The sequence below is a fragment of the Carettochelys insculpta genome, chromosome 3 (genome assembly GCF_033958435.1).
Source record: "Carettochelys insculpta isolate YL-2023 chromosome 3, ASM3395843v1, whole genome shotgun sequence".
Classification (NCBI taxonomy): domain Eukaryota; kingdom Metazoa; phylum Chordata; order Testudines; family Carettochelyidae; genus Carettochelys; species Carettochelys insculpta.
Genome location: NC_134139.1, coordinates 209482169 through 209507642, shown reverse-complemented (window position 1 = coordinate 209507642; position 25474 = coordinate 209482169). Strand labels below are relative to the sequence as shown.

Below are 25474 nucleotides of genomic sequence, written 5' to 3'. Positions count from 1 at the left end.
CAGGAGAGAAACCCCACTGCAACAGCTGTCTGCCTGCCGGGCTCCCCCAGCTGCTGTGCCAGGGCTTCTCCCCAGCTTCTCCCAGCTGGCAGAAGCTGCACCAGCCACTAGGCTCCTCCAGCTGGGGAAGCAGGAGAGAAGCACTGCTGCTGGCGGGGGACCAGTGGGCAGACAGAGGCTGCACCGGGGCTTTTTCCCCCGCTTCCCACAGCTGGGGAGATGCTGCGCCACCTGTTGGGCTCCCCCACGTGGGAGAGCCAGGGCAGCAGACAGCTGTGGTGGCTTAGCTTCTCTCCAGCTTCCTCCAGCTCCCCACTGCTTTTGGGACCTGGAAACCTGACCAGCTCGTAGTTGGTCAGTTTCCTGGCTCTCAGAGTGGCAGGGAGATGGGAACCAGGCTGCTACCCGGTTCCCACTCCCCGCTACTCTGAGAGTCAGGAAACTGACCAGCCCTCCTGGGCTGGTCAGTTTCCTGGCTCCTGAAAGCCCAGGGGATCCATGAACTAGGCTACCACCTAGTTCCTGTCTCCCTCAACTTGCACAAAATTTGAGTTATGCAGGGGTTGCAAGGAATGCAACCTCTGTGTAACTCGGGGCTCTACTGTAAGTTGATTCCAGCTATGCAATTTATATAATTGGAACTGCATATCTACAATCAACTTTAAAGTCTAGTGTAGACCTGGCCTTAATCTCAGGTCTGAAAGCGTGCAGAAACGAGCACCACTATTATCTAGGTGGGAACAGATAAACATTTCAGCATCTTTTACAGACCTTCAATAAAGCTGTTAAGAAAACTGAAACTTAGCTTGACTGGCTTGCATACACCAAATAAGCAATACAGATGGCATTTCTTATTTTATCTTGTGTCTGTGCCTTGATTCTTTTATAAAAATCTAGGGATTATGGAAAATTTACAGTTTCTGTGTACCATTCTTTACCAAATTAGTTTGAAAAGTTTTAATGTTTTTTATTAAACAATTTGTATAACAAGCAGAAATGAACCTTTAAAATTGTATTCTGTTTTAATTAAAGGGACACTGTGCACTAGAGGGTGAAACAAGAATGGGGATGATCCAATTCACAGGCAGGCATAGCTCTTGCCTCTGTTTCTTCTTGTTTGACTTTTCAGGGTCATCTTGCATTGGGGCTCAAAGTATCAGGGTCACTACATGTCTAAAAGAGCTGGATTCCCAAATAAAACTATTCTCACTACCTCGTGCTTCAGCTGGAGTGGGGGAGTGGGGAATGTTTTCTGGTAGAACATCTCAGTAGGGATAAATGGCAACATATGCCGGTGTTCTCAGTACTCCCTATGGTCCATGAATCTTAGAAAAAGGCTGGGTCCTGGTTGAGGACACTGGATTGCCTATTTGCCTGCCACCAGCATGTATTCAGCAGAACATTCTGATTCTGGGTTGCCCCCCAAGAGTTGTGGACACAAGAATAGCCTTCTGTACAGTGACTTTTGCCATGGTAACGCTGTCTCTGATTACTACAACACTTTCGCTGCTATCTCCATGTAATTTCCTCTCAGACTTCTAGCTTCCTATTATTTTTAAGTGGGGGATGGAGGTCTGCATTGAGGTCTCAAAACATTTCATCCCAAGCTTTCTATTTCTTCCCTTCAAGTTAGCCAGGTGCTCAGCCATTCACAATAGCTCCATACTAGGAGGTCTGACCACTGCAATTGCCATAGCTGGGGGAGCAGAGTTAAAATACAACAGGCAGTTATATTCACATTCCCAAGGCTATCACAGATGGATTTTTAAAAAAGCAATTTTTGATTTACCTTTTCCAAGATCTTTCCCATTCTTGGGGGAGATCTCAACAAGTAGTATGTACATTAAGAAGGCTCTACTGGGATTCATGTATTTGTAATATTGATCTCTGGAGTTCAAGTTGTATCTTGAAGGATGTGGGGGTGTGGGATTTGTGCTTGCTTTGGTGTTTAGGTTATGCACTGGGAGTTCTTAAAGGGCATCGGGAGCAAAGTAGATAGTCATCTTCTATGCTTCCCCTTTAGACTATTTCGACTCTCTACAATGTACATGTACACTGAGGGGGGTGCTTAGGAACAGAGAATGGTCAATCAAAAAGACAAAGGACAAATGAGCAAATTTAGCTGAGAAGCCTAATCCTACACAAGTGGAGGGGAAACTGTGAGCCATAGCTGGGACAAAGACTGTGCAACTACTTTGCTCCCTCAAGTCCAGCGCAAAAATCAAGAAATTCCTCAGTTTGAGATTCTGCTTTACTTCCCCTGTAGACAAGGGAAAAAGACTCTTTAGATAAGTTAGATGTATTCAAGTCAGCACAATCTGATGAAATTCACAGTAAGGCACTTGAATGTCTGCTGAAGCAAGCTCAGAACTGTTAGCAATTACCTCAGAGTTCATGAAGGACTGATGAGGTACCAGAGGACAGCAAAAGGGAAAACCTAATATCTAACTTTAAAAAGGGTGAGAAAACCAGTCGCTTCCTTTCTCCTTCCTTTGAGATGTGTTACATACATTCCAATCAAGTGTACGTGTGCCACATGCACAGAAATCACATGCACTTTGGAAAAAATAATCCCAACGACACACAAAATGGAGACTAATTTAGCTATAACAACTCAAGAGAGAGAACTTGGAGTCACAGTTAACAGTTCTCTGAAAACTTCCACTCAATGTGCTACAGCAGTCATAAAAAGCAAACAATGTTAGGAATCATTCAAAAAAAGGGATAGAAGTCCATGATACACCCACATCTTGAATATTGCATACAGATGTTGCCTCATCTCAAAAATACATGTTGGCTTTGGAAAAGGTTCAGAAAAGGGAAACAAAAATTATTAGGGGTTTGCAGTGGGTGCCATATGAAGAAAGATTAAAAAGACTTGGACTTTTCAGCTTAGGAAAAAAGGATACTAAAGGGCAATATGATAGATGTCTATAAAATCATGACTGATGTGGAAAGAGTGAATAAGGAAAGTTATTTACTTGTTCCCATAACAAAAGAATCAGAGGTCGCCAAATGGCAATAGTGCGTAGCAGGTTTAAAACAATCAAAGCAAGTTTTTCTTCATGCAGCACATGGTAAACCTGTGGAACTCCTTGCCAGAGGAGGCTGTGAAGACCAGGACTTTAACAGGGTTCAAAAAGAACTGGATAAATTCATGGAGGTTAGGTCCATCAATAGCTGTTAGCCAGGATAGGTAGAAATGGTGTCCCTGGCCTCCGTTTGTCAGACATTGGAAATGGATGTCAGAGAGGAATCACTTTTGTAATTCCTTGTTCTTATCAGGAACTACTTTCCCTTAGGAGCCCGCTAGAGAAGTGCCCTTATTGTGCTCCATATATGACCCTGCCAACCTCACCTCTCCCCCTTCGGTTCTGTCTTGCTGGCTAGGAGGGAAGGTTGGAAAGGACACAAACGACATCTCAAAAACAAGAGTTATGAGAAGGTGAGTAACTTTTTTCTTCCTTCAAGTGCTTGGTTCATGTCTATTCCGATCAGAAGACTGCCAAGCTTTCCCCTGGTAGGGTGGACGTGGGGTCAGTGATAAGGAATTGTTGATTGGAGAACCACTCTTCCAATATCTGCATCATCCCTGGCTTACTGGTTGATAGTGTAATAAATGGTGAACGTGTGCACCGAAGACCAGATTGACCTCTATAGATCTCCTATATTGGCATCTGAGCCAAGAAAACAGTTCAAGGCTTGCACGCTTGCTGAGTGGGCTGTGATTGCCAGAGCTGGGACCCTGGTCAGGTCAAAGCAAGTACAGATGTAGTCCATGAGCCACGAGGAGATACACTGTGAAAAAGCAACAAGACCCTTCATCCAGTCAGCTACAGGTATAAAGTATTCAGTTGATTTTCTGAAGGTCTTTGTGTGCTAAAACACTACAGCTCTTTATACATCCAGGGGTATGCAGTTTCTGCTGTCCCAAATTGGCTTGTGGTTTCAGGAAGAATATTGACCGTTGTCTACCCCATGAAGAACTGAGGCACTACCTTGGACAGAAAGGCCAGGTGAAGTCTGAGTTACACTTTGCATATAGACCATACAAGGAAGTTCCAAAGTGCCTTCAGCTCAGAAAATCCTCCTGGCTGATGTAATGACTACTAGGCTCTGCACCTCCCAAGAAAGGCAGAGCAGGAAGCAAGTGACAAATGGTTCAAATGGCAGATCCATGAGCCTGAATAGCACCAGGCTGAGACCCTAAGCAGACACAAGTGGCTGTGAATTAGAGGACAGTCTCTTTAAACCTTTACAGCAGTATGCTATCTTGAGTGTGTCAAACAAGTACCCTGATTCCTGGGGCTGGCATGCTGAGATAGCCACAAGGTGTACCCTAGGTGACAGTGCCAGCTCCCATTGTTTCACGTCTAGCAGGTAGCCCAGAATAAAAGATGGAGGTCTTGGAAAGTGTCTCTCTTCACACCACAAGAACCTTTTCCACTTATTCGGTATGCAGTTCTAGTGGAGGGCTTCCTACTGTCCAGAAATATCTCCCTCACAGATTGAGAGCATCAGAGCTCCAGTTGTTTAACCACAAAGCCTTCATACCACAAGAGGGAAGAGCCCCGTGCCCCAGGAGACTCAAGCAACCCTCTGCAGTACCTCATCATGACCACAAGCGTGACTGATAGATCTGCACCATGCTTGCAATATGGATTCTGGCAGGATTGCTATTGCCTGCACCATGCCCAGCACCATCCCTATGAATCCTATTTTCTGGGTCAGAATAAACATTGACTTTTCTACACTGAGGAGTCCCCCCAGTCTGCAGACGATATCTCTGACTAGTCTGACTCCACCTGCTTCCTAGAGCTTCCCCACAGCAGCCAATCATTGGCATAACGATGCACCTGCATCTGTCTGTTGTGGAGAAGGGCTGCTACTACCACCATGCACTTGGTGAACATGTGGGCAGCTGTGGATTAGCCAAATGGAAGCATGGTGAATCGATAGTGTTCCTGATTGACCACAAACAGAATTACCTGAGAGCTGGGCAAATGCTGATATGGACGTAGGTGTCATGTTGAGGGCTGCACTCCAATCCCTCAGATCCAAGGAAGAGAGAATCATGCTCAGAGACCATATGGAATTTCAACTTTACCATAAATTTGTTGAGACCATGGAAGTCCAATCTGGCTCTGAGGCCTCTCCTTGCTTTTGGGATTAGGAAATACCAGAAAATAAAATTCTTTGGTCTTTAGCTCCTGAGGAGCCTCCTCCACTGCCACCATAGTGAGGAGCAACTGAACCTCTTGCGGAAGGAGTTGATTATGAGGAGGTTCCCGGATGAAGGACAGGGAAGGGCAGTGAGATGGAGAGTAAGAACTGAACTGGAGGGCATAACCCACCTGCACTACATGGCCCAATGTTTATAAAGGGACCACAAACAGTGTAAGTGGGATAAACAGTAGAGGGAAACAAGGGGAATGGTCCAAAGTCACAAGTGGTAAAGAGCCCTCAAACGTGTTTTTGGAGGGGTTTGGCCCCAGCTTGATTGGCTGGATAGCCTGCGCCTATTCTGGGCCCTGAGGGAAAAGAATTCCTGCCTAAGGAATGACTGGCATTGCCATTGCTGCCGCTGAGGCTTGAAAAGCCTACTCTAGGTAGCCAGAGTGTGCCTCTCTAGAAATTTCATTGTAGCCCTGATGTCTTTCAGGCTACAAAGCCTCAAGTCCATCTGCTCCAAGAACAGACTTGAGCCCTCAAAGTATGGACTGCAAAAGGGAGGCCAGAGGGCTGTAGCCATACAGACCGTCTCATGACTATGCCTGCAGATGTGATGCATGCGGCTGAGTCCAAAGAGGTTTGAAGAGCAGTCCTACTTATTCCTTATAATCATAGGGCTGGAAGGAACCTCAGGAGGTCATCTAGTCTAGCCTCCTGCTTCAAGCAGGATCAACCCCACTAAGTCATCCCAGCCAGGACCTTGTCAAGCCAGGATTTAAAAACCTCAAGGGATGGAGAATCCAACACCTCTCTAGACAACACATTCCAATGTTTCACCACCCTGCTGGTGAAGTAGTTTTTCCTAATATCTAACCTACACCTCTCCCTCTTCAACTTCAGACCATTACTCCTTGTTCTGCCATCTGACACCATGGAGAACAGTTTCTCACCCTCTTCTTTAGAGCTCCCCTTCAGGAAGTTGAAGGCTGCTATTAAATCACCCTTAAGTTTTCTCTTCTGTAAACTACACAAGCCCAAATCCCTCAGCCTCTCCTCATAGGTCTACTAATGATAACAAAATATTTTATATTTCATTACCACTATGGAAGATGCATAACTGCAAATATTAAATGAATCACACTACTAAATCTGCCACACTGGGTAACTTGCACCTGGATGAGGAGCACTCAGATCCATTAATGATGATTTTAACTAAACTTCCACACTGGGCAAGTTCCAGAAAAGTTGAGAAAAACCTAATGCTCTTGAATTTTTTTTCCAATAATTTGGAAGAAAATACAAAATCATTACTGACAAATTTTGCTTACTGTTTAATGATGGAGACAGTTCAGTTGATAACAGATTCATCTGAGAATCATGTGTTTTTAATGAAGTCTTATGCAGGGCCATACATCTAGGAACAAAGAATGTAGGTTACAACTCTAAAATGAAGAGCTCTCTCAGAAAGTAGTGATTCTGAAAAAGCACTTGGGGATCACGATAAATGAGCAACTGAACATGAGTTCCCAATGCAGTGTTCTAGCAAAAGCAGCAAACAATATTTGGATGTGTAAGTAGGGGAGTAACAAGTAGAATTAAGGAGATGGCATCACTTCTGTGTATGGTATTAGTGAGAAAATTACCTGAACATGATATCCAGTAGTGATGTGAATTCTTTGGAGACGACTTAAAAATTGAAGGGTTCAGAAGAGAGCTATCGGAATGAAACAAAACAGCAAAAAGACTGTTTTGTTTTGCTTTGCTTTGTTGGAGTCCAGACTAACACAGATAACTCTCTGTTAGCTGTCAGAATGGTTCAGGATATGGAAGACATCTGATAGTGAGAGACCAAAGATCACTTAACCTATTTATCTTATCCAACAGAAAGTTAAGAGCTCACTTGATCACAATCTACAAGTATATAGAAAAAAGACAGTTATTGTAGTCTGCTTTTTAAATCACAAGTGTTAATGGTTGGAAGCCGAAGACAAAATTGGACTAAAAATAGAGGGAACATTTTTTAACAACCCGGATATTAATAATTGTAACAATTTAGTGAGGTACTTGTTCGAAACTCCATCACTAGAAATCTAAATTTGAAAATTGGATATCTTTTTTAAAAAGACATAGCTCAGAAATTAGACTAATGAAGAAATTAGTGGGTGAAGTTCTGGCCTTTTGTCAAACAGTGTATAATTTACACGATCATAATTGTTCCTTCTGTCCTTAATATCAATAACTCAAGTAGAAGAAATCAGTATTGAAGGGTTGAAATCTCCAATCCCATGGATAATGCATGATGGTTAAAATTTTTAACCCTTCTCACCCTTTGAAAAAATGAAAATAAAAAATATGTACAAAAATGCCAGATTTACAGTTGTCCATACAATCTTAGTGCCCCTTTCTATGTATATATGTTTTAAAATGATGTAAGTGTTTTATAGGACTCTTTTCTCAATCATATTGGACACACAAGTGGGCAATATTGCAAACTTGAAAACAGCTAACATTAGAATGCTTGAATTTGCACCCTAGATAATAATATTTTAACACCGTTTTGTACTATATCTAAAAGCCTCATCCTTCCTTTATTATGCTAAGTCAGTGTTTCTCAACCAGGGGTATGTATACCCTTGGGGGTACTCTTAGGTATGCCGGTGGTACATCCACTCTAGATATTTGCCTGGTTTTACAACAGGCTCCATTAAAAAACAGTAGTAAAGTCAGTGCAGTCTAAAAGTTCATTCAGACAATGACTTGTTTCCACTGCTTCATATGCCTTCTGCTGCAACGTAAGTGCAATATTTCTATTCCAATTCATCGATTTGCTAATAGGATGGTAGAAAGTCAGCAAGTTTTCAGTAGCAGTCCACTGAGATTTCTGCATGTTTTTATAAGTAAGTAGTTTAAGTGAAGCGTAACTTGGTGGTAGTAGTATATAGTCTGTCATGTCCAGCTATGATGTCTTGAGCTTGCACAGGCTGTGGACTCGCATGTGGCTGAGGAGTCCAAGCTCTGAACCGCCTGGGCATTCACAGTGGGGGCAAAGGAATTGTCCTGGTTCTGTTGGTGCAGCTGCTGTTGTTGCTTTCTTCCTCTCACGAGCACCAATGAGGCATATGCATCACTGCTCTTCATAGTTGTCACACGTGTGTCGTACGACAGCACACCAGCCTGTTCGGTCTTTTGCATGCTGCTCTAGCTGATCTGGTTTTAAACCAGCATGAGCAATGTTGGCCTTCACGCAGTCTTTCTTCCTCCTGCGAGGCCTACCTTGATTTCTTTTGCCCTGGGAGAGTTCACCATAGAGGAGTTGCTTAGGGATTGTTGACTCCTCCATTCATATGACGTGTCCTGTCCAGAGAAGCTGGGCTTTCAGAATCATGGCTTCAATGTCCAGGGAGGGATAGCACCTCTGGGCTGTGTCTACACGTGCCCCAAACTTCGAAATGGCCAAGCAAATGGCCATTTCGAAGTTTACTAATGAAGCACTGAAATGCATGTTCAGCACTTCATTAGCATGCGGGCGGCCGCGGCGCTTCGAAATTGACACAGCTCACCGCCGGGTGGCTCGTTCCGACAGGGCTCCTTTTCGAAAGGACCCCGCCTACTTCAAAGTCCCCTTATTCCCAACTGCTCATGGGAATAAGGGGATTTCGAAGTAGGCGGGGTCCTTTCGAAAAGGAGCCCCGTCGGGACGAGCCGCGTCAATTTCAAAGCGCCGCGGCTGCCCTCATGCTAATGAGGTGCTGAATATGCATTTCAGCGCTTCATTAGTAAACTTCAAAATGGCCATTTGCGTGGCCATTTCAAAGTTTGGGGCTAGTGTAGACGTAGCCACGGTGTGGGGTCTTATCGTGTCTCTTTGGGGGCAGTTCATGCACCTTTGGTCCCCACCTGGCACCCACCTCTCACCTGTGGCTCCAAGAAGCTGTAGCATGTAGCAGCCACACCCTATAAACTGTTTCAATAGGCAGGCTAAACCAGGTGAGGGCAGCTGGCAGGTCTGAAACCTGTGGTGAGATAGGGAATTGCCTATCCCAGCATGCAAAATCGTCCCTGGCGATTGGATGGATGAGATCAACAGCAACATCCAATGACCAGGAAGGCTGTTCTGCACGACTCTGTGGAAAGCGAAGGGCATGACAAGGCACCAAAGATGGCATGGCCATCCACTGCAGCCTAGGAAGTCTCCAGCCGTGATGACTTTTCGTACCACTGTAACCAGGCTTCCGAGGTCGACAGAGTGGAACTGCCCCTGTGCAACAGCTTTTCCACTTTAAACATTCTCCCACACAGGTTCTTTGCACATTCTCATCATTTCTGTCTACCTCAAAGTCCTGTGGTGATGGTGGAGGTGCAAAGCGACAGGTGGAAGTGACCACTGCAAGTCATAGCTCCAAACCTGCACATAGGTGGCCTGTGGACTTTAGTCACTCGACTCTGACCACAGGATGACAGAGGAGTTCGGCAGCATCCCAGGCAACTGATCAGGCCTTTTTAGGAACAGCACTGTTCACCTTCAAAATGAGGGAGGGGACTGGAAAAGGTGTCCCAAAAATTTCTTGTCCCAAACAAAATGGCCAGCATGTCGCAGCTGGCAGTTTTACCCTCACAGTGGTCAAAAAACAGTGAAAAGAAAAGATATTTGCAGCATGGAACATTTGCACCCTCTTGGACAGGGAGAATGCTATGGGGCCTGAGAGAAGAACAGCCCTCACAGCAAAAGAACTAGCATGTTATAACATTGACAGCCACCCTGAAGGAGACCAGACTGGCAGAGTAAGGATCCATCTGCGAACCAAAAGGAGGTTATACCTTCTTCTGGAAAGGTAGGCCAGAAAACGAAGACAGAATCCACGGAGTGGGACTTGCCATCAAGACATCACTTCTGCACCAGCTTCCTGACCTACCAACTTGCATCAGTAAGCATCTGATCAAGCTCCATTTCCCCTTCAACACCTCTCACCATGTTACAGTCATCAGCGCTTACGCCCCCACACTGACTAGCAGCAATGAAGCAAAAGAAATTTGGTGATATGCAAAACAAATCTAACCCCTGAAAATATCCAGTGATCTGGAGGGGTTGAAACGCACTTGTGTCAAGATCTCAGATTACTTTAGGACCACATTTCTCAACTGGTGGTATGCACACCCTTAGGGGTACACGAGAGGAGGAGAGGGATATTTTTTTAAAGGGGTACTTTATAAGAGAGTGAGAATCTGTGCTAAGTGACTAATTTCTTCATTAATCTAATTTCCGAGTTATGCCTTTTTAAAAAGATATCCAGTTTTTAAATTCAATGACTTGTTTCTACTGCTTCATACGCCTTATGCTGATATGTAAGTACGCTATTTCTATTCCACTTCATTGATTTGATAATCAGATGGTAGAAAGTCAGCAAGTTTTCAGTAGTAATCTGCTGTGAGATTTTTGCATGATGATTTTGTAAGTAGTTTTTAAGTGAGGTGTAACGGTGGTATGCAGAACAAAATCGGACTCCTGAAAAGGTACAGTCACCTAGAAAGGTTGAATGGCACTTGTTTCAAGACCTCAAATTACCCCAGCACCATGTTTCTCAATCAGTGGTACATATATCCTTAGGGAAGCGCACATGCACGCACACGAGATTTTTTTTAAAAGAGGTACTTTAAAAAAAGGTTGAAAAACTCTGTCCTGCTTCCCTGGTAATTACCTAAATGGGTAAACAAAGGATAATTTATCCATTAAGTAGTTTGTGATTGTTGTCAGAGTTGCCACCAGCGTGGTGCTCTGCTCTCTCCAATGTATCACTCAGCTGCGTGCGTGTGTTCCCTCTGTGTGCTGCCTCAGCTATCTGCAGATAGCTGACACAGCAGACCCGAGGACAACCCCCAATGACCACAGAGTCTAGTAAGGTGCGACGGCACGTCAGCCAGGTTTATTGCCGTATTGGATACAATAGTAGTTCCCTGTAGATTTTTGAGTCTAAGTCAGGGCACACTACAAATATGCACCCACGGTCAATGGACTCGGCTCAGTCAGTGGCGGGACTTTCCACTGCCCCCTCAGCCAGACCCAGACCACATCCCAGAAGTACATTTTTATACACAGGTACAAACAATTCACACATCTCTCCTGACGTATTGAGGTACAATCCTTCTACGTAGTCACGTGCCGCCTCTCACCTTGTACATGTTGGTTCGAACAAAACAACTCTATCCATCATATTACCCTTCTGCCCCTGTCATTGGGATGGGTCGGCCTGTTCTTTATCTGTGGAATGTTCCAGGGTCGGGTGTTCTGGTACCATGTTCCTATTTCAACATGCTAGGTAGATAGGTTTATGCAACATCAACCCTCTTCTTGCCAACTTCTGTGAGCAAAATGCAACATCAACCCTCTACTTGCCAACTTCTGTGAAAGCAATGCATTCCTTTAGCTCACAGCTGCACTTTGCTTTCTGTTACCAAAGTTTTGACCATTACTTTGGTTCAGGCCTAAGGCCTCATCCTGGGCCTGTACTTACTACAGTGATAAACTTTAAGGGAACAGACAATGATTTTATTTCACCCAAGAAGTGATCTAACTTCATATTTCATTTGCTCTCTTGATCAAAAGCTAAAGTGACAGACAGGAACTGTCTGTTCACATGGTTAACACCTAACAAGGTAAGTAAACACATATAATTAGCATTACCTCTACTTTCCTAACAGGTCTGTATTTCTAAGCTGAAGCTCACCAGCATGGAATACCCCTAATTATCACACACACATTTTTCTAACAGGTATCTAAAGGTGTATTCTGGGCTATTTAGACTGAGAGCTGCTTCACTCTTTCTATTGACCCTCTATGCATAAGATTTGTTGCAATTACGTGACAGTAGTAATGAATGATTTGCATAGCCATATTCTAATCAGATAATGTCACAGACCCCAAAGTGGGTCTCAACCCCATTTTAATGGGACTGTAAGTCCTGACAGACTTGCAGGGGCTGAATCCACTTGCAGAGGCTGAATTCAGCAGGGGCTGAATCCACAGACTTGCAGGGGCCAAAGCTTGAGGGCTTCTGCCCTAGGCCCACCTTAGCTCAGGCTGCAGGACCTCAGTGTTTCAGCTTTGACACACACACACACTCCGTCTGAGGAAGTGGGGGGGCGGGGTCAGACTTTGGCTCCCCTGCCCAGGGTGGCAAGACTGAAGGAGAGAAAGTGGGCGGAGGCTTCGATCTCCCCTCTTGGGTTCATGTAGTAGTAATTATTGTCAGAGGAAGGATACAGTGCAATGAAATTTGAGAACACCTGCACTAAAGCATGTGAAAAGGATGACATACTGAGAAATAAGAGTTATTTGTGTTAAGAATTTGTAGTAACCCTTAAAAATACTAGTACTCTCAATGTTTGGGTTGAGGCAATAGAAATAAAAAATATGGTTAATTAGGCACAAGGCACAGTAAATAATTCAGTTTTTAGTATAAAGAAATGTGTAGTTTGCTCATTAGAGAGAATATGCCAAACAAGATAAGGAAAACTTGAGAAGAATGTGCTCCAGCCATGAAATTTTGTTTTAACAGAGTCAGGAGGCAGGGTTCTGCACTAAAACTCCCTCCTCTACTTTCAGCTAAGATGCAATAACCAGCAATGACATGACCTGTTTGTTATAGTGTGTAAAAAAGCAGGCATTTCTAAGCCTTCTTTGTCATTGCTTTTACTTGCCCCACTAGAGTCACGTCATGATGGGAAGGTATCTCCTGGGTGTAATCAACACCAGGTGGCTTTTGAACTAATACAGGAGTGCACATATGGATAATTAGTCATGATTAATTTTAATAAAACCAATAGGAAAATAATTTCCAACAGACAGAGAAAAACTGTTTTCAGGAAGCAAAATAATTAGATTGGTTTTTAATTAGACTTTTTCCCCTTAGGAAAGTGTCTTTTTGTTGTTGTATGATTTCTTGAATGACTAATATAGATCTGGAATTTTCTATGCTCTTGAAGGAAAAATGAAAAATAAATCCTTCAAATATTTCTCTCTTAAGCAGTACCAGTTATGTCTAAATTGGCATGCATACTTGGTCACTAAACATGCTCATGCATGCTTTCCATACTTGTGCCAAGTGTCCACATAAGTCCACTTACCAGGAGGAAGGCAGAGGCTATTTGGACACAAATAGAATGCTAAGGAAATGTGTTTACCCACATCCACACTGGTATTGGTAAATCAGTGTTATCATTTCAGGGGTGGTATTCCAGGGCTCTGTGCAAGCAGGCAGACACTCTAAAAACTATTTTGCTCTGTTTCTGCTACTGTTCCCCACTTTCACAAATCTGTCAATTGCAGCTCCTCCTTATGTCACCCTTCACTTTTGTTCCCTGCCAAAGTGTGTGAAAGACAGAGCAAAGGTACGATGAGGCAGTTCTGCTCCTCCTCATTACAGGATAAACCATTATACAGTTCAGCAAGACAACACATGGAATTTGAGAGGAAATCTGACAGACTGCAAACCTCGACGGTAAATGACAAATAATTTAGTTTATATGGTATAGCAATTGTGAATGCCAATAATCACCACAGTTAATCTTAGAGTGGACCATCACTTCTGAAGCAGGAGAACAAGTAAGTACAGAATCATAGAATGCTAGGCTGGAAGAGACCTTCGGAGTTCAGCCTCCTGCACAAAGAAGGACCAACCCCAATTAAATCATCCCAGCCAGGACTTTGTATTATAGGACCACATGATTTTGGAAACTCAGGATAACGACAAGTGGCTTTAGAACGGGAAACTTCTTAATGATAAAATAGACCTTTATGGAGCCATGAGAGGAACTTACACTGAACCTTCAGCACTAGAACACTTAGGCTGTGTGTTCTGCTGCGCCAAGAACTAATAGCTTCTCCATGCACAGAACGCTAATTGCGCTTCCACTTCATATTCACACATCATTGAGACTTCAGATATTTCTGAACAGAGTAAGAGGGGAGTTCAGACAGAAAAGCGCTTCCATTGTAGTGGCACCAGAAAGTTACACCACTGAAATTCACATGCTGTGAATTGTGGGGACCAATCCCAAACTTAAAGTTATCTTATGATCATCATATGTGGGACAAAAGTCAAGGAAACAATAACATCTATCACAAGTACTAAATTGAATGTGTTAGTAATACCCTTTTTAAAAAGGAATGTAAACCAACAATACTTAAAATATAACGGGACTGAATCCATAAACACCATGTGAGCACCAGTTTCCCTGGTCTCCCCCTGCCAAAGGGGGAACAGCAACCAGGGAAAATTATTCTTAAGAACCCAGAACAGCTTCAGCACAGGAGTAGGGGGTGGGCACTTGCTGGGGGTTCCAGGACTCTGCAGGCTTATCTTTCCCCTCCAGGATGTTCTGAGTCGTCCCTGGGGAATGGTGGTTTGGGTACTAATTAAGGGTATGGTCCCAGGAATCCTGAAAGTTTCATGGTCTCCTTCTGGTCACTTGGGATTAGGTTCTCTGGCTCAGCCATATCCCAGTTACCATCTGGGGAAGAAGGTGGCAGACATTAACAGAGATGCAGATGCAATGGGAGCCAGGAGCCCCCGAACTCATCTGATCACCAGTTCTATGAGTCTCTCCTCTGGCTTGCCTCCTGCTCCATGAAGCAGTTCACCAATCTGCCATCCTACTGGGGAGCCCAATCCACTCATGCCCTAAGCAGCTCAGACTGTTCCTTGTTCGTTCTGTCCATCCCTCTCAGGAATTACTCCAGAGTTGTCCTCCACCTGCTCTGTCGTCTCTGGTACGTTGCGCCTGTTTTCCTGATGGAAGGATCTCTCTCTCAGAAGACAAAAGTCCTGCCAATTCAAAAACAAAAGGAGCATTTTTCCTCCTTTGGAAGAAGCTGAGTAATCCCCATCACATCACACCATGAATGTAACTATTACACTATCCATGGTTCTCAGAGAACTTTTACATGCATCTGGAAGAAGAGCAGAGGTTGCAAATAGGCAAGAAAAATGTCTAGTGTTTTAAAATAGTTAAATTTTAATTAGTGTCTCAAAAGCAGGGTGGGCTTCGGGAAAAGAACAGTTCCTTTCAGAGGCTATGTTATCAGTATGCATTCTACTATAAAGGCTAGCCAACACTCTGAAAATAGCAGCAGCTTTCAAGATACTAGAACAAAAAAGAGGTGGTTTTGCAGTTCAGTGGAGAACATCCAGAACCTATGCAAAAGATATTTCTGCTACTGGTCACCCCTCTACATATTGCTGAATGGAGGGATTTGGATAGCTTTAAAGGTGAACCAAGCAGATTTGCAAAACTGCCACCAAACCTCAAAGACCAGCTGGAGTTTCTGCTATACCAGAAATCTGAAGACCTATACTCTCAGACTACCAGGCAATTCAACTGGAAATTGCCTATATTCTCAGCTAAAACATGAAGTATTCATGCAAAAGCAGATGTAAACAATGCATAGCCTCATCCATACCTTTAGCATCACTATAAAATCCTGTTCCTCTGTCCAATCAAGGCGACAAGACAGGGAAAGATATTGTAACTGTACTGTCTTCCTGCAAGTTTCACATCAGTACTACAAGCACTTCACTTCCTCACTGCAAAGGGACGCCACACTGTGATTATCCACCTGCCAGATGGGATCCTTCTCACTCATGCATCTACCGCAACTTGTGCAGAATGTTTCAGTGTGGGCAAGGCAAGACTCACAGGATAGAGACAGGAAAAATTATGTTTAGATAAGCTAAGTATTTTACAATTGTCCTATATTCAACCGGGAATTTGGTAAATCCACCTGCTCCCTTTTGCTCTCACTTAATCCCAGGATCATTGCTGCTGACTGCTTGCAGAGAAATGTACATGCGTAGGGGCACAGTGACCTTTCTCCAATAATCTGTTTTTAAGACATAACTTAAGTCACTATTATTCAGTTGGCTGATTAGAAATCAATAAAAATAATTGATACATAGCCATGTCTTGCTCAGGGATATTTCTTGGTTGAATGGAGCTTAAAATCAACAACGTAACACCAGAGCAAGAGGGAATATTGACTGTGGGGGTGAGGGGTCCACTGTAACTTACCAGCCTCACGTTCTGCTTCCAGGCTGCAGCTTGGGGTCCTCTTCAGGTTTGTCAGAGAGGAAAAAGAGGGGATTTCTCAATCAGCTCCTTAGGTAAAAGACACAGCTGCCTCATCCTCTGGGTCTTCTGGGACACCCCCCCGCCGCCCACAGCCCCCTGCTGGCTCCTCACCCTGGCCCTCACCGGCATCCCATCAGACAATAACATACCAACAAACATACAAATGCTACTATATCATTGCTAGAAGTTAAAATATTAAGATAGGTGCCTGTCATTAAATGAGGATATTGATATGTTAAGTATCACGAAAATGTGGTGGAACAAAGATACCAATTGGGATCTGGTAATACAAGAGTACAAAATATATAGGAATGACATAGTAGGTCATACTGGTGGGGAAGTGGCTCTACACGTGAAAGGAAGCGTTGACAAAAAATAAAGAACCTCAAACTTATCACACTGTTGCATGGCATCTCTAAATAGACGTACTATCATTAGCAGTTAGGAACAGCAGTAGGGATAGCCTGCTACAGGACAGTGATAAGTGACCCTGAAATTCTCAGGAGATTAGAGAAACAATATCCCCTCCCCCGTAAAAACCTAATTAAAATGGGAGAATTCAACTATCCCCATACTGACTGGAAACATTTCACCTCAGGAAGGGATGCAGAAATAAAATTTCTAGGCACACCAAACAACAACTACTTGGGGCGTCAAATCCTGGAACACACAAGAGGAGAGGCTTCTATTTAGTCCTATGTGGAACACACCATCTAGTCTAACAAGTGAATGCAGCTGAATGACTCAATAATAGTGACCAATGTAATTAAATTTAACATTCTTATTGGAGGGTGGGGAAACAAAGAAACTTACCATAGTACCATTTAAATTCACAAAGGGGAACTACAAAGAAATGTCAGAGCCTGTTGTCGATATTGAAAAGAACAGTCAAGGGGGCAAGTTGCCTGTAAACTTCAAGGAGACTATTTAAAAACACTGCAATAGAGGTCAAACTAAACATACACCCCAAATTAAAAGAAAAAATTGGAAGAGGATCAAAATTTGCCACCGTAGCTAAACAGCAAAGTAAAAAAAAAATCTGTTTAGAAGCATAAAGTCATCCCTTACAAATGGAAAGTCAAATCCTAGTGAGGAAAATAGAAAGGGTAAACTCTGACAAGTCAAGTGTGAAAGTACAATTAGAAAGGCCAAATAGGAATTTGAAGAACTCCTCCCTAAAGAGGCAAGCAGCAAGATTGATTTAAGAATATCCACAACAGGAAGCCTGCCTAACAGGCTGTAGAGCCACTGGACCACGGAAAATGATAAAGGAGTGCTCGAGAAAGACAGTAGTGCTGCAGAAATGCTAAATGAATGTTTTGCACTTCTCTTAACTGCAGAGAGTATGGGGAAGAACTTCACAACCAAGCCATTCTTGTTAGATGAGGAATCTGAGGAACTGTGCCAGACTGAGGTGTCAATAAAGGACACTTTAGGAAAAAAAAAAACTGATTAATTCAGTAAAAAAAGGCCACCTGGCAGTGTTCACCCAAGAGTTCAGAAGGAACTCACATGAAATTACACAACTGGCAATTCTGGCATGTAACCTATGGCTTAAATCAGCTTCCATACCACATGAGTTGCAGATAGCTAATATAAGGCAGATTTAAAAAAAAGTGACTGTGGCAATGATAGGCCGTTCTGTTCCCGGGACACTGCGGAAGAGCTAAAACAGCTTTTGGAGTGGAAAACCGTGCCTCATCTGCCTATTAGAATTCTTTGAGTGGGTAGACAGGGGTGATCCAAAGGATCCAGTGTACCTGGACTTTCAGAAAGCCTGTGACAAGGTCTTTCACCAAAGGCTCTTAAGCAAAGTAAGCAGACATGGAATACGAAGGAAGATCCTCTCCTGGATCAGCAACTGGTTAAAAGACAGGAAACAACAGTTGGAGTGAAAGGTCAGTTTTCAGAATGGAGATAAATAGCATGGTCTCCCATGGACCTGTACTGGGACCTACGCTGTTCAATACAGGTCTGGAAACGGGTAGAAGTGAGGTGTCAAAGTGTGCAAACAATACTAAATTACTTTGAAGTGTTAAAATGGGGTCTCGTAAAACTGGGTGACAAAAAGGAAGATAAAATTCAATGTTGAAAAGTGCAAAGTAACACTTTGGGGAAAAAAATAATCCCAGTTATACTTATAAAATCATGAGGCTTAAATTAGCTGTTACCAGTCAAGAAAGATCTTGGGGTTCTCAGTCAAAAAAGCTAACTGAATATTAGCAATAGGCAAGACAATAAGGCAGAATACATCACAATACCACTGCATAAATCCTTAAATACAGAGTAAAGTTCTAGTCACCCCATCTGAAAAGAGATACATTAGAAACAGAACGCACAAAAACAGCAAAGATAATTGGGGTATGAAACACTTTCTACAGTCTCTACAATCATGAATGGTATGCAGAAAGTGAACACAGAAGTCTTTCATGTGTGCAGATAACAGACAAACCAGTAGTCGCTGAATGAATCTAACAGGCAGCAGGTTTAAAACAACCGTAAGGAAGTACTTCTTCACACAGCACAATCAACCTGTCAAACCCCTTACCAAGAGATGCTGTGAAGGCAAAAAAAAGTAGCTGGGTTCAAAAAAAGAATCACAGAAGAGTAGGACTGGAAGGGACTTCGAGAGGCCATCAAGTCCAGGCCCCTGCCCTCATGGCAGGACCAAGAACTTTCTAGACCATCCCTGAAAGCCATCTATCTCCACTGATGGAGATTCTACCACCTCCCTTGGCAATTCGTTCCAGTGTTTGATCACCCTGACAGTTAGGAACTTTTTCCTAATGTCCAACCTGAACCTCCCCTGCTGCAATTTAAGTCCATTGCCTCCTGTTCTATCCTCAGAGGCAAGGAAGAACAAGTTCCCTCCCTCTGCCTTATGACATCCTTTTAGATACCTGAAAACTGCTATCATGTCCCCCCTCAATCTTCTCTTTTCCGAACTAAACAAGCCCAATTCTTTAAGCCTTTCTTCATAGGTCATGTTCTCTAGACCTTTGATCATTCTCATTGCTCTCCTCTGGACCCTCTCCAATTTCTCCACATCCTTCCTGAACATTGCGGTGCCCAGAACTGGACACAACACTCCAGCTGAGGCCTAACCAGCGCAGAGTAGAGCGGGAGAATGACTTCTCACGTCTTGTTCACAACACACCTGTTAATGCATCCTAGAATCATGTTTGCTTTTTTTTGCAACAGCATCGCACTGTTGACTCATATTTAGCTTGTGGTCCACTATAACTCCCGGATCCCTTTCTGCTGTACTCATTCCTAGGCAGTCCTTTCCCATTCTGTAAATGTGACACTGATTGTTCCTTCCTAAGTGGAGCACTTTGCATTTATGCATATTAAACTTCACCCTGTTTACCTCAGCCCATTTCTCCAGTGTATCCAGATCCTTTTGAATTATGACCCTATCCTCCAAAGAAGTTGCAACCCCTCCCAGCTTGGTATCATCTGCAAACTTAATAAGTGTACTTTCTATGTCAATATCTAAATCGTTAATGAAGATATTGAACAGAACCGGTCCTAAAACAGACCCCTGCGGAACCCCATTAGTTATACTTTTCCAGCTGGATTGAAAACCATTAATAACTACTCTCTGGGTACGGTTATCCAGCCAGTTGTTCACCCACCTTATAGTAGCCCCATCTAAGTTGTATTTGAGTAGTTTATTGATAAGTATGTTATGTGAGACCGTGTCAAATGCTTTACTGAAGTCTAGGTATACCACATCCACCGCTTCTCCCTTATCCACAAGGCTCATTATTCTATTGAAGAAAGTTATTAGATTGGTTTGACATGATCTGTTTTTAACAAAACCATGCTGGCTGTTCCCTATCACCTTACCACCTTCCAAATGCTTGCAGATTTCTTTAATGACCTGCTCCATTATCTTTCCTGGCACTGAAATTAAGCTGACTGGCCTGTAGTTTCCCGGGTTATTCTTGTTCCCCTTTTTATAAATGGGTATTATATTTGCCCTTTTCCAGTCTTCTGGAATCTCTCCCGTTTCCCACGATTTTCCAAAAATGATTGCTAAAGGCTCAGATACCTCTTCTATCAGCTCCTTGAGGATTCTAGGATGCATTTCATCAGACCCTGGTGATTTGCAGACATCTAATTTTTCTAAGTAAATTTTAATTTGTTCTTTGCTTATTTCAACTTCTAAACCTACCCCTTTTTCACTAGCATTCTCTGTGTCAGGCATTCCTTCAGATTTCTCAGTGAAGACCGAAATAAAGAAATCATTAAACATCTCTGCCATTTCCAAATTCTCTGTTACTGTTTCTCCCTCGTCACTGACCAATGGCCCTCCCCTCCCCTTGGTCTTCCTCTTGTTACCAATGTATTTGTAAAAAGCCTTCTTGTTTCCCTTTATGCTTGTAGCTAGTTTGAGCTCATTTTGTGCCTTAGCCTTTCTAATCTTGCTCCTGCATGCTTGTGTTGTTTGCCTATATTCGTCCTTTGTAATTTGTGCTAGTTTCCATTTCTTACACGATTCCTTTTTTATTTTGAGATCATGCAAGATCTCCTGGTTAAGCCAAGGCAGTCTTTTGCCATGTTTTCTATCTTTCCTACGCAGCGGGATAGCTTGCTTTTGGGAATTAGATAAGTTCATGGAAGATATGTCTATCAATAGAATTAGATAAGAATTAGAATTCAAAGTTAGAATTAAGAATTAGAATTAGAATTCTTAAGAATTAGATAAGTTCATGGAAGATGTGTCTATTAATAGCTATTAGTCAAAATGGCCAGGTATGCAACTCCATGCTTCAGGTATCCATAAGCCTCCAACTCCAAGAAGCTGGCAGTGGATGGATGACTCAATAAATTGTCCTATTCTGTTCATTCTTTGAAGTCTCTTGCAGTGTTGGGCAAGATGGACCATTGGTCTGACTAGTATGGCTCTTCATATGTTCTTCTGATGGTTCTAGCCTTTTGTCCTCTTGTACAGAAGCCTCATGTGCTTGATGCCTTCCTGGAATAGGCCAGAGTCAGCTCCCTGTCCACCTGATCCAGCCTTGGTACAATCTCCTGATGTACATGGCTCCTTCTACGTTGAGAAAAGCTGTAGACACTGTACTCAAATCATACATTCATCTGCATCTGAGCTATGTTGGTGAGCCAGGAGACTGCTCTCCAAGTAGGATCCATATTTACCCATATTAATCAAAAGAGTATAGCAGACATCTGTTCTGATATAGGCACCACAGCTCACTATCATTGGTGAAAATGGGAGGACAGGGTTCTTTATAGATTCAGTAGGGTCCAGGAAGAAAAGCTTTCAGAGCATTGTGGGACTGGGGTGGACGATTATTGACAACCAGGACCAGGTACAAGCTCCTTACTCCATACTGCAAATTGATATGCGTATGGGGTCATGTCTAACCTGACCCACACTGACCCAACACACCTCAGGCATGCTGGCTGACTCTTCTACTCACCTTCAGGCACATACGTCTGGGTTTAAACAAGAACACTGGAAGATTATGGCCGATGAGACACATGTACAATCACTATTGTAAACATATCCTCGCAAATAGATTTTAATGATAGCTGAATTTTAAATAGTGAACAAAATAACTGAAGTTGTGACGTTGCACCAATTTGGGCCTTGTCAATGTTATGCCATAATGTGGAGTTTGCAGATGAAAACTGGAGAGTGCACCAAAAGTGTTTCACTCTGGCTGTCCTATACTATAGCTGCAATTGAGAACTAAAAGATACCTAGCTTGCGTTAGCGTTGTTCTTGAACGCAAACTAGGCACCTTTTAGTTAGCACCAGCATCCAAGATTTTTATTTCCATGGTAAATGCACTGCCATAATCCTACCAGTTCTTCCATTTTTCCAAGGCAGACAAACATGAATTTCCAATGTAAATAATAATAATACTTCCAAGAAGTTGTTCTCAGGCCTTATTTACAAGTCAAGTGTGTAACATATTGATATTTTCCTTTTTTAGCTCAACATTAAATAATAAGTCAGACAAGGAATTCTTAAAATAAGATGGTATTGCCTATTTTGATGTTCCTAGATCCTCCCACCACATTGTGAAAAGCTCAAAAATCAGTCTTGAATTATATCTTACACATGAGGAGTACCCTCTGATTTCCACTGAGTCACTTACCAGGACAAGCTAAAGAACCTTTATGATATTTTGTTATGTAAGGCTGTCAAACCATGCTTTTGATTCATCTGAGACGATCAGTGATGTAACCCAACATAACTTGAACGTTCCTGTACCCTCCCCAACTCCCATCATCAATTGTTTGCTTCCCAAGATAAATCATGCTCCCTTTCTGGTAGCACTGAAACGAATACTGGTTTTCGTTTTCCAAAGTTATCCTTGTAAATGAACATATTACTGTCATTTTTGTGTGCAACCTGAAAATAAATTAGACCTAGAGAACTTTAAGGCTTTCCCTTCCATGCTTGCAAGAATGGAACATACAGCACACTTCTAAAATGGTGTAACAACAAACCTGAAAATGCTATCCCTAGAAGAACAAGCTTTACATTCACCACTGACTTGCCTCCTAGTTAATTTCAAATTTGGCTTTATCACAATTTACTAAGAGCAAACTAGGACAAAGAGAGCAAGTGAGACCCACCTATAAAACTATTTAGATATTTCACTAACATAATAGAAACCTTCGTCTGGAAACTTTTGGAACTTTATCCTTCGGCCATCAAGAATGGGACCGCAGCAAAAAAGACCATATGGGAAGGTTTATGTCACCACTTCAACACACCTACCCTCTCCTCGCAATGGGATAGAGCGGAAAACATAAGCTTTTAACTATAAAAACTATACAAGTTTCAGGCAAAAGTAAACATCTTTACAAAAAAATAATCAAACAGTATCTTAGGCTGATCTAAGGAAGTATTTTCACACACCTCAATGAATTAAGGGACAATTGTCCTCCATGCACTTCCTGAGTAAGGACTGGGAAGAGAGAAAAGAATCCTCTCCCAAACCACAGTCAATCACTTTAGCTGTTGCTGCACTGAGCCCTTATGGTAGTGCACCTACCTCTATACAACTGCAACTAGAAATCCTGAGAAGAGCTTTGCTTTGCAGTACACAATATGCTGGAACGAAATAGTGAGAGAGGCATCAGACACCAACGGGGGCTGAGCCCACAGTTGATGATGATGATGATGATAACACAATATGCACATCTTCTGCACTGTTCCCTAAAGGCACCCTCCAACCTTCCCCACAACTGAACTGCACCAGTTCCACTTTATCCAGCATCATTCAAGGCAAAGAAAGATTTATTCTCAAGTCCACAAACCTACTCTTTGTGCTGTGTACTGATCAACACAATGCACTGCAAATACAGCAAACTCCGTGATATCCGGCAACCCCCGGACTGGGAGGTTGCAGGATATTTGAATATTCCAGTTAATGGAGAGCTGCTGGGGGAGGGGGGAGGCACAGGCAGTGGTCAGTGCCCCCACCCCCAATAAGAAAATTCAGCTCCTCCCACCCACCAGTGACAGCTCCCACTCAACTACACAGCCACGCTCCAAGGAGCCACTTGAGGCAGTCATGGAGTCCCACAAGGAGCCTCTTGAGGGGCAGTTGAGCCCCTCGAGGAGCCACTTGCAGCACAGCTGCAGAGCCCCCACAAGGAGCTGGTTCTGGAGTGGTGGACACCACAAGGATCCACTTACAGCGTGGTGGAGCCCCGCAAGGAGCCACTTGCAGGGGCACATTGCTGCACAGATGCCACTTAGCACAAGGAATGTGAAGGGCTCCCTCTCAGCCTGGAGATGGCGGGGCTCATGCAGCACCCTGGGACTCTCGGGGGGGGTGGGGGAGGAAGCCGCATTTGCCCGCATTATGCTGTTTATCTGAGTGTTCCAGTTCATCAAATAGCCGATAAAGAGTTTACTGTATAATGCATACAACCTACATTTAAAAAATTAAAGACTATCATCACCTATTTCTCTATGGATTAAATTTTAAATTAACGAGCTATGAGATCAATGAACTGTGACAGTATGAGAAAATACATACTACAAAACATAGATCCTTGGACCATACTGTATAGTAAATATTCTTAGGTAAAATAGCTGATTATACAATTCACCTAAGATTTCAAGAAGCGAAGTTAAATACTGCACATCCCTTAATTTTTTACATTCACTTCTTTTATTGATTCCATCATTTTCTAAAATAAAGTAAATTGTTTAAAAATACAGCTTCAGCAAATGCCAAGATATAATCTTTACTCTTTAAGCTTACATGTATACTACATTCCAAAATCAAATACACATACAGTAATTCATCTGCTTACTGAAATGTACAGTGTTATGACTTACGATTACATCTTTTCTGCACAAATCTCAGTTTGCAGGCAGTCCGATACGTTGAAAGTCTGATGACATCAAAATTTTGAGCCCCTATAAATCAAAACAAAAGAAGCCTATTTACCCTCCAACCTTTTTTCTTTAACATTTACTTCATGCGATAAAGTATTTCTCTCAGGTACATGATTACACGGTGCTAGCTAATCAAATGTAAACCTTTACCATTTTTCACATGCAAACTCAAGGTACAGAAATTTAATATACACGCTTAACAAGTGTAAGAAACAAATTATCAACAGATGCAAGTTTGGTATATCTGTGTTATTCACAATTAGCAAACTATTAAGTACACTATGAAAGTAACCCTAAGTGACTAATACTAAAGACTCTTTATTGCCACAAATATTTATTAGGTAATAAGCTTTTGTGGGTAAACCAAGAAGTAGATCTGACCCATGAAAGCCCATTACCTAATAAATTTGTTAGTCTTTAAGATGCTACAGGACTGCTTGTTATTTGCAAAGTTACAGACTAACATGGCTCCCCCTCCAAGTGTAAATAATCATTTGTTCTTGCCACTCAAAGAATTTTGAGATTAAAGTAGTTTGACTTTACAATGTGAGGCAATAAACATTTTAAAATTAGTTTCTGCAAGCATCAGAGACAAAACAATGGGAAAAATAACTTGGTTATCGTAAGGGAGTGAAAGAAAGACCTGCCAGTGCAGGGGCTAAACACAGCCTGTTTGCCCAATGAACCCCACCCCCGTTCACCTGCTGTCAGCGTCAGGCCTGGAGGAAGGATAAAAGGAGGGAAGGGAGCCCAGTTCAGGGCTGACCAGCCAAGAGACAG

The 25474-nt window shown here is 42.7% G+C and overlaps 1 protein-coding gene across 9 annotated transcripts in view; it reads right to left on the bottom strand.

The window, feature by feature from the left end:
* Positions 1-25474, bottom strand: part of DTNB (dystrobrevin beta) — a 361871-nt gene that overhangs the window by 295562 nt on the left and 40835 nt on the right. For 7 of the 9 annotated variants that reach the window (XM_074991528.1, XM_074991530.1, XM_074991531.1 and 4 more), the window contains one exon: positions 24635-24715. In XM_074991528.1, coding sequence (XP_074847629.1) covers positions 24635-24715 — 81 coding nt within the window. Of the gene's footprint in view, positions 1-6500; positions 6586-13986; positions 14023-24634; positions 24716-25474 lie in introns of those variants that run through there. The other 2 variants (XM_074991535.1, XM_074991532.1) reach the window with 2 other exon arrangements.